This window comes from Phoenix dactylifera, unplaced genomic scaffold (genome assembly GCF_009389715.1).
Source record: "Phoenix dactylifera cultivar Barhee BC4 unplaced genomic scaffold, palm_55x_up_171113_PBpolish2nd_filt_p 001084F, whole genome shotgun sequence".
Classification (NCBI taxonomy): Eukaryota; Viridiplantae; Streptophyta; class Magnoliopsida; order Arecales; family Arecaceae; genus Phoenix; species Phoenix dactylifera.
Genome location: NW_024068431.1, coordinates 122,514 through 131,691, shown reverse-complemented (window position 1 = coordinate 131,691; position 9,178 = coordinate 122,514). Strand labels below are relative to the sequence as shown.

General features: G+C 38.1%; 1 protein-coding gene across 1 annotated transcript; it reads right to left on the bottom strand.

The window, feature by feature from the left end:
* Positions 1-548: 548 nt before the first annotated feature.
* Positions 549-2,812, bottom strand: LOC103696883 (patatin-like protein 2). The gene is made up of 6 exons (XM_008778606.4): positions 2,402-2,812; positions 2,121-2,302; positions 1,653-1,842; positions 1,381-1,542; positions 981-1,283; positions 549-874 (listed from the first exon to the last, which is right to left on the bottom strand). The coding sequence occupies exons 1-6, from the start codon at positions 2,564-2,566 to the stop codon at positions 638-640; spliced, it is 1,239 nt and encodes a 412-aa protein (XP_008776828.3). The 5' UTR covers positions 2,567-2,812; the 3' UTR covers positions 549-637.
* Positions 2,813-9,178: the final 6,366 nt, after the last annotated feature.

Below are 9,178 nucleotides of genomic sequence, written 5' to 3'. Positions count from 1 at the left end.
GGAGTATACATTGAAATCCGCCCCCCTCAGGGGGAATAGGAGGTAATTTAACTAGACGAAAGGCCGGGGGGCCCACCCCCCAAACCTCCGGTGTTCTCAAACGGCGAAGCCTTACAGCTTCCGGTTTTGAATCCAATCTCTAACCTAAGGAATTCGATCCAAAACCTCATCAAAACTTTCAGGCTTCCATACCTATACGGTATCTCCTGCAATCAACACCTCAAGTTGGAAACTGAAGTTCCAATTTTTTTTCTTTTATCTCAGTAGAAGTTTCACTTATCATTAACTCATCGACTTAAGGAAAGGTCTTCTTGAGCAATAGATGCAAGTATACGATCTCTCTTCATTTGGATAAGCAATTAGATACAGTTCTTTTATTAAAATAAAGAAATCACACATGTACACACACACACACACACACATATATATATATATATATAACAAATAAAACAGATTATATCCCAGTCTTTTAGCCCAAATATGTTATTTAAAGATCACTATTTTTAGAAATGCCACTGCTCATAATAAAAGAACAAAAAACATTTTGTACCAGAAAATAAAGAATAAAAGAATAGTTGTATTGCATAGCTGCAGAGAATTAATTCACGATCCCTTGTTTGGCACCCTGCCGATATTGTCAATTCAAATGCATCTTCCCAAGCCTGAGTTGTCTTTCACTAGAAAGCATCTTGGCGAAACGGATGAGTTCTTCTTCATTTGTCCCTGCCATTTGTACTGCTTCATACATGCCAGATTCTAAGTTCACCCTCGATACTGGTTTCTTTAGCAGTTCTTTGCCAATTTGAACAAGCTTCAACAAATTCTCCTTGGAAGATACGTCTACAGATGCCGTGTCGCCCATCAAAGTATCATCCTACAAACCGACCAAATAGTTCAATCGCATCCATCAGATCAATAAGACACTTAAAATGAAATTCCTTTAATATATTCCTTTTAGTTGCTTGAATGTTGTTATTTACCTGTATCCGAAGGTAGTTGCTCTCACAATGCAATGCTTGGAATATGACGGAGGCATGGATGTCCACCATATCAGAACTAGCTTGACTAAAACTATCAATCAATGGTGTCATGCCACTGTTGTATAGCCATCCAAGCACACCCCACTTGGACGCCATGGATGCGTTAAATTTCTCTTCTTGCTTGGCTGATCCAGTCCCCAAAGAGAGAACCAGAAATTTTCCATAGTCGGCTGGCTTAATTGGAAAGAAGTCATCATTTTGTTTGAAACTTTCTTTCGTAACTTCATTCAAGGCCAATAATGTCTGTTCCCAGTCATTTAAGATGATTATAATCGAAGCATTAGTTTTTCTTCTGCAGAAATTAAGAATTGAAATGGTGTTCGTGCATGAGATGACTTACTGGATTATTTGCAGCAATCCCTCCATCAATGAGATTAAAGCTTCGGGACTTCCCGTTGAAGTCTTTGGTTTGAAAATAGTGTGCAGGAAGATATGTCGGGGCCGCAGAAGTACTTATGCATATATCTGACAGAAGAGCATCCTTTGAAACTTCCTTCTTAGTCTGTAGAAAAGGGGAGAAAGGTAAAATTAACTTTAAGCTTTGTATCAAGAGGAAGAAAGAGAGTTCATGCCAAATTTAAATAGTTTTTTCAGGAGGGGGAAAAATAGTACCTCAAAGGTGGAGAAGATGGTAGGCTGGAGAAGCTTGATGTCAAAAGTGGGAATAACTATATTTGTTAAAGTCTGATGGAGCCTAATCCCACCAAGCAATTGCTTGACTTTGGAGTGTAGATACTTGCCATCGTACTTTGGTCCCGTGATGCTACCCAATAAGCTCTTCACTGATCCCAAAATTCCATTGCTGCATGGAGATGCATCATGAAGCTAACATAAGAAGGCATCTATAAATTCTTGTCATAGAGAAATCATACAAATTTTCATTCAAGTCCTTAATTGCCTCGCTCTTTAGTTTTTGACCTATAAACATGTGTATGTATCTCAGTCTGGAGTTTCAGGGGCAAATCAAAACTGATCTCTTTTTTTGTTGTGGCTCTATGCTTAAGTATGACTAGAACCACTTCTCTACATCTCTAAATTCAGTATGTTTAAAGAGTTTGGACTGTGTCTCCCCATCCTTACCCATTCTTAGGAAAAATCTTTGGACAATTTTCAAGGTAGAAGTCATTGATTTCCTTCGCTGCGAAGAGAGGACGATTATTCTCATCTGGAGCAGCGAGCATGGCGGTCACCAACCCACCAGTGCTTGTTCCAGCAACAACATCAAAGTAATCTGCAATTCTCACATCCTCTCCATCAAGCTCCTGCAGCCAAACGCATGTTATTGTTGCTTTCCGAGGAAGAACATTGCAACTATAGCTACAGAATTTTTTTATCTAATGAATGGAATAGGATTGTCCTACCTGAAGCTTGGATTCGAGGAAGGCAAGGATAGTTCCAGGGATGATGCCTCTCACTCCCCCACCATCTATGCTTAGCACTGTAACCATCCTTCCAAGGGAAGGAGGAGACCTTGGCGTGGCGGTGCCATTGCTGACAGTTGAAAGGCTCAAGCTGTGGGAACCCATGAGGCTTTGGCTAGTTGTAATACCGAGGCCTAGTGAATTCAGGACTTAAAACAAAGTTTGGTTTGTGCAATTCAGGATGGGGAACTAAGGAATGCTCAATAGCTTCAGTTATCATATGATGAAGAACCCATTTCTCGAAGTATTTATAGGCAAGAAAGGAGAGGAAAAGGTGACAGTTGAAATCAGTTGATCCAAGAATATGGTAAACAGGCGAAGGAAATAGTCCAAGAAATGCCAGAAAGAACTGAGTCAGACGACGCGGATAATCTAGGCATGATGCTTAGACCGGACCGGGTCCATGTAGGGCTGATTTATGATGCTAATACGTAACAGCAACCCATTAGTATTGGAGGCTGCCGCAAATCCCTCCCTTAAGCTGTTTCCACGTTTTTGTTCTAAAAAAAATTATTTATTATTTTTTAGTGTGACTCCACTAAGTTTATAATAATTAATGCCACGCGGTCAGATTATAATATGATGGCGTCAAGACGAATCATTCAAATACCAAAAGCAAAGGCTCATAAATGCATGGCTTCCCCTACGGATCAGAGTTACTGGTTTGAACGTATCAAGGGACACAGAAAATTAGAAAGGGTCAAGCAATTTTTTATTTTCTTTGGTAGAAAACGGTTAAACAATTAATGTTCTTCCCATGCTAGTTCTTCGAGAAGCCTGTAGATTTAAAAAAAAAAAAATCAGAAAGTTGACTAAAGATGGGAATTTATGATCCGAGGACAATATATTTTAAATAAATTTAGATTTGATGTAAATCTATTTCGATTATAAATGAATCAATCGGTCTACATTTGTTTATTAACACTACAAAAGAAAGGATATCTTCCGGCGCTTTTTTTTGTAAAAGCGTCGGTAGATCCTCCAACGCTCCGCAAAGCGTGGGTAAGACGTCGGGCAGGTGGGCGTGGGCTCGATTTAGGCCGACGCGTCGAGAAAGCGTCGTGGATCTATGCCGACGCTTTTAAGCGTCGTTCGTTTACGAGGTAACCGACGCTTAGTAGCGTTGGCGAACTTGGACCGACGCTTAAAACGGGTGGTTTCTCTTGAACTAGGCCGACGCTTAAAAGCGTCGGCTTATGCTTCTCGACCGACGCTGTAAAGCATCGGTAAAGGCGTGCCAGGTGCTGTGCCACTAGGTGCTTCCGACGATTAAAAGCGTCGGCAATAGCAATTTTTTTTAAATGAGGTGATCCAAGCCATGTATTAAGCTGCTCAGGCCTCCTTTCAGCTTCTTGTTTATCTCAAGAACTTGCTTGTTCAAGTTTGCCCAAGCTGTTAAAACATGTTCATGCCTCATGAAGGAAACTTCGACCAGAACTGTCCAATAACAATATCTATACTAAGATCCTATTTAAGCACCACGAAATATAAGCACCACAAAAGTTCTTAAGCTTATCCGATGTAAAATTATTACTCCTCAATGCTCCCTCTCACATATAGAACCTGAAAGATATTCGTGGGCTCCAATATCATGTCGAAATTATATCTAAAAATCCGGACATTTAGATGGATAAATCTAAAATTATGCAAGCACCACGAGTTTTTAAGCTAACCAACCCGATGTGAGACTATTATTCCTCGACACCTCAAAGATTAAATGAACAGAAAAACAGCAAGGCATTCAATGACAAATTATGCACCTAATATGAAAAATACCCTTCCTGATTTGACTGCGCTCACAATTAAACATTCACTATGTAGATGGAGCAAGGAAGCAAGTACCCCCAGCTGACTTCCTGAATAATGTAGGGCCGTAGCTCCAAATTCCAGTTTGAAAAATACAATCTTTTACAGTAATGCCACACATTCCAATCACTACCACAAAATCCATTATATTGATAGCTATGCAAGCTAGTCTTCTGGGAGACAATCAACATAAATCTTTTGAACACAGCTAACAACATCCAAACATCCAGCAGATATTCTCATCATAAACAAGAGCGCTAAATAAATAAAGCAACATATAGTTGGAGTTCGGATGATAAATCCAAAGTAGTTCAGTATTCAGAGGATATGTAAATGGTTTCAGATAGTTCATAAGCAAATGAATAGTTGAGCAAGTAGTTCTACACTTCCTGGCGATAAACCTACCATTTTTCAATGGCTTTATAGATGTCAAATGAGGTAGAAGGTCTACAAGTGCTCCACCAATTTACCAAACTCATATTTTCCCTCATGAATCTGTGAGCATAGTAGAGTTTCACGTTTCAATAACACAAGAAAGAATTGATTCTTCATAGCCCAGGCATCATCTCTACAGCTATAAAAAGTTCGCTGTATAAAACATCTATACCTAATGTCTGAGAGTTATATTTACAATCCAAAGATTGGTAGCAAAAGTAAAATTCACAGATAAATGAATGGAGAGGCATAACTTTAGATCATTCGCCGCAAGGTCACCCTCTGTCGAACACTTGTTCAACTTACCAACCTTCAGGGGCTCCCATTGCACTTGAAACTCCTTCATTTCCTCACCATTCCGTAATTAAACAAAAACACATTACGACAAAATACACGTCACAAACAAGAACTTTTCATTCAAAATATTCATATTATCATATTTGATTACATTATACTTCAAAAACATTCTAAAAACATACATCTCAAATTCCTAAGTACACAATCTACGATGTATCAAGGGTCGACGGCATCATCATCTCTATGAGTAGATGAAGTATCAGTAACCTACAAGAAAAAAAAATACTTTAGAAACTAAAAATACGAAAGTCATCACGCTCATACAAGAATAAATTATAATTACATAAAATATTCAAATAGATTTAGTTATGTACCGGAGAAGCAAATCTCTGCAAAAAAGATGAAAATGGTCAAGCTGATCCTGCAAAGATTGTATCTTCAACTCTTGGCTCTGCTTCAACTCCGCCATATCAGTCATATGACTCTGCCTCATCTCCTCTATCCTTGTCATATGACTGCTTTATCTGTGCCATCTCCGTCTTCAAACTACAAACCTCTGCAGTGCTAGTACCTTGTCTGGCATCTTGGGTATATCGGCTCACTGCAGACAGCTGAGAGGGGGTAACTCCGACACCGTAACCCCTCACGCGACTATAACGTTCTGGGCCCATCAATTCGGCATAGACCTGAGCCTCGACGCGACTGGCCGCGTCGGATGATGATGACTCCCCAACGCGCTCTGAAATAAGAGTTGTAGCTCTTTCCTATATCTCTCTCAAAAAAAAAACAGTCACATTAATATTTTAAAAGAAGTAAAATTAATAAAAAAATTGTGAACAAATAAAAAATGAATACGTACAACTATATCTCTCGACTCGTCCCGGACAAAGCTGCCATCTCGGTGAGTATGGGTCATCTTATAAAACTCCACCTCACCAGGCTCCCTTCCATGCTCTACTATCTACACATACAGAAAGTATATTGGCAAACTATATATCATGATACGTGCTATATGTTAGTAGAGTTTCAAATAGTTTCAAAAGAACTTACGAATTCATTTCTACGTCTCGCATAACTCTTCGAGCCTGAAGTGTGAGGAACTGCTTGAGATGCTCGTGCAGCTCTACCAATATTAGAACATGTCTGCCAAAATAAAAGCACACAGTATAATATGATTCAATGTATATATTTGCAATCTATATTAATAATAAAGATAATATAAGATATTGAAACAATATACGTGACCTGTCCTCTTTCAGAAAACCAGTAATGAACAAGCTCCCTCCACTGCTGAGGGTATACATCAGGAGGAGTCACACGAGCAACCTCCTCCTCTGTCATACCCTCGCGCTTGAAGTCCGTCTTCAATTTTGCTTTATATTCTTTCCATTTGCGATTGAGGGACTTTAGCACCCAATCATGGCTCTCTGGAGGGAGTACAAACTTACCCTACAACAAGATTCAGAATGTTATAATAATATTAAACCTCAAAAATAAAATTATGATACTAAGCAAATTAATATACAGGAGGTGTCAAATTAAAAAGAATAAATTCAATTCATTACCTGTATAAGTCTAAGAAGCTCAACCTTATACGAAGGAAGCATGTCATTCTACTTCGTATAGTTGAGCGGACACAGCTGACCCTTGCGTGCAACCGATCCTAAAAAGCTTGATAGTAGACTTCCAGCTCTATTGATGGGCTGCCCCAATTCGTTGCATCGGATGATGATCTTCTCATCCGGAGGAAGCTTCCACACATCCTTTGCTTGAGTGGGTCCCCGTCTCGTCCTCACCGTCCCTTGTCCATCTATTAAAATTAAATAAAATATATCTTAAGAAGTTGAAGACAAATATGAACATAAAATATGAACTTTAAATCAAATTACCTTGGATCCGGAGCTCATCCTCCGGACAATCAGCAGGAGGCTCGCGCTGAGATCCTGACTCGTGCTGCTGGTGCTCACATGGCTGCTGGGACTGCAAGGACTGATCAGAAGTAGATCCCACCTGAGAATGCTGGAACTCCACATCTCTAAATCGTCTCCCTCGGGGCATATTGTTACCTGGTATGCAAAAAAAAGAATCAATATACATCTATATTGAAGTCCATGCATTGCTGCTTAGTATATTGATTGAACAAAATTCCAATATGATTTTATCTAATTTCTATCTTGACTTGCGTGCAAACTAAATCACCTATCAAATTTGATCGAACTAGTAGCTTTCCAGATATTATATCTCCAGAATTCAATTGATGTTTTGAAGATGGAAGCTTAAACTTGATCATAAATCTAAAATAGCATCAAATAATATATTGTGCTTCATGTTCAAGCTTCCATAAGTCCTATTAATTTCAAAATAAACCTAATTCCTAGTATTTAAACATAACAAGACAAGAAACAATAATTATACTCAATCATAAAAAAGGAATTCCAGTTTTCAATTTTAAAAAGAAAAGTACACTTTTATTTATTTAATAAGAAGAAAAAAATGCCACGATAGAAGAAAGCCAGATCTGCCCCTCGGCTACATGTTCTAATCAGATCTAAATTTGATGGACACTTATATAATCATTGTAGGATTGTTGGATACATAAATCATTATTGAAGGAACATACATCAAATAATGAGGACAAAGAACTATTTTAAAATAAGATTCAGATAAAAAGTTACAGGATGCAGAAATAAGATAATAAAATGAAGATAGAAATACAGTTAAAGAAAGAGGTCCAGACCCAAAAAAGAAGATGTAGGGAGGTAAAGACAATAAGATAAGAAGGGATGCTACAATATGAATGAGGGGAGGAGAGAGAGAGAATCAACAAAAATAACCATAAGGCAGGGGTTCTTTGATGTATCCAACAAAGTTTGATGGGTAAGAGGAAGTAATCACTAGATTTTTCAGAAAAACCATTATGAAGTGCACAACTGCATCATACATAACAAAGTAAGATCTGTATGAACTCACTGAACCTAGATATCCTGTACTTGGATATCCTTTCTTTCACTCATGAAAAAAGTGAACAAAACGGACTTTATTTAACCTAAGTTATGGTTGACCAAATCATAATAAAGAGACAGAATGAGTTAAAGAAAACATAAAAGCATACATCTCACCTAATGTCTACATAGATGAAACTAAACGTGTTTTCTTGTAAGCAAGAAGCACGAGTAATTACCACCTCATATTAGCAGTAAATCTTTTCAGAATCATAAGTGTGACCTTATAGAGGTAGTTGAAGTAGGCTGAGTAACCAAATTGTCCAGTACATGGTGAGTATTTAATTTCCACAGATAGCCAAAAATTCAAACCTTAGAATCTACGGAGCACCAACTCCTTTAAGCACTAGGACACAACAAAATATGGGAGAACAGTCAAAAAACCAGCAAGCACAGAATCTCAGAATGTACTTCTAAAGCATACACCAGTCCAAGTGCTGACACTTCCAATATGCCAGGTAACTTTAGCATGTCCGAATATTTCCTTTTGGTGTCGTAACTTTTCTTTTCCTGTAGAATCAATATAACATGAGATAACTGCAGAAGCACCAACCTGAATGAGATGTAATCACTCCGATTAGCAAAAGTGATTATGCGTTTGGAATTTGGTTTAGGTACTGGAAAGAGATGTTTTAGAACGTTTGCTGTCCTTTGACCAAGCTGCAATAAGTCACCAAATCAAGCACACTGAGATGAATTTAGCAAGAAAGGGAAGAAAATAATATCTTGGTGAAATGATAATATCCACTATCAATGTCAAGGAAAAGAGCATGTGTCACAAATCAATATTAAAAAGGTAAAGAATCTTATTACTGCGATTTGAAAGAAACCCAATATCATGTGATCTGAATGTTTACTAAGGAACATGATATAAGACAACAAACTTTCTTGATCTAAAGGATGTATCAGCTAGATCGGTTACTTTATTGATATTGTAACTTTTCTCTAGGTCTTATTGGTATCATTCAGTAGTGAAAAAGTATATCACAGCAAAAAAACCACTAATGAGAACCTTGTGACTGGCTAGAGTCCATAGAAGTCCACTTAGTCCCCTCATATTTGGCTAGGTTTCTAGCCAACCAAAGTTTTCTAAGATCAACTAGGAAAGGAAAGGGTAGGTCACAGGTAACTATAAGTCTAATGCATGGAGACCACCATCATCAGAAACATAACTTTC

What these genes read in the sequence shown, in the direction of transcription:
- LOC103696883 (XM_008778606.4), bottom strand. Translation starts at nt 2,566, where the DNA reads ATGGGTTCCCACAGCTTGAGCCTTTCAACTGTCAGCAATGGCACCGCC. An exon ending in TCCTCGAATCCAAGCTTCAG is followed by an intron (nt 2,303 to 2,401) that starts GTAGGACAATCC and finishes GTTTGGCTGCAG; the next exon opens with GAGCTTGATGGAGAGGATGT. An exon ending in AAGATTTTTCCTAAGAATGG is followed by an intron (nt 1,843 to 2,120) that starts GTAAGGATGGGG and finishes ATCTCCATGCAG; the next exon opens with CAATGGAATTTTGGGATCAG.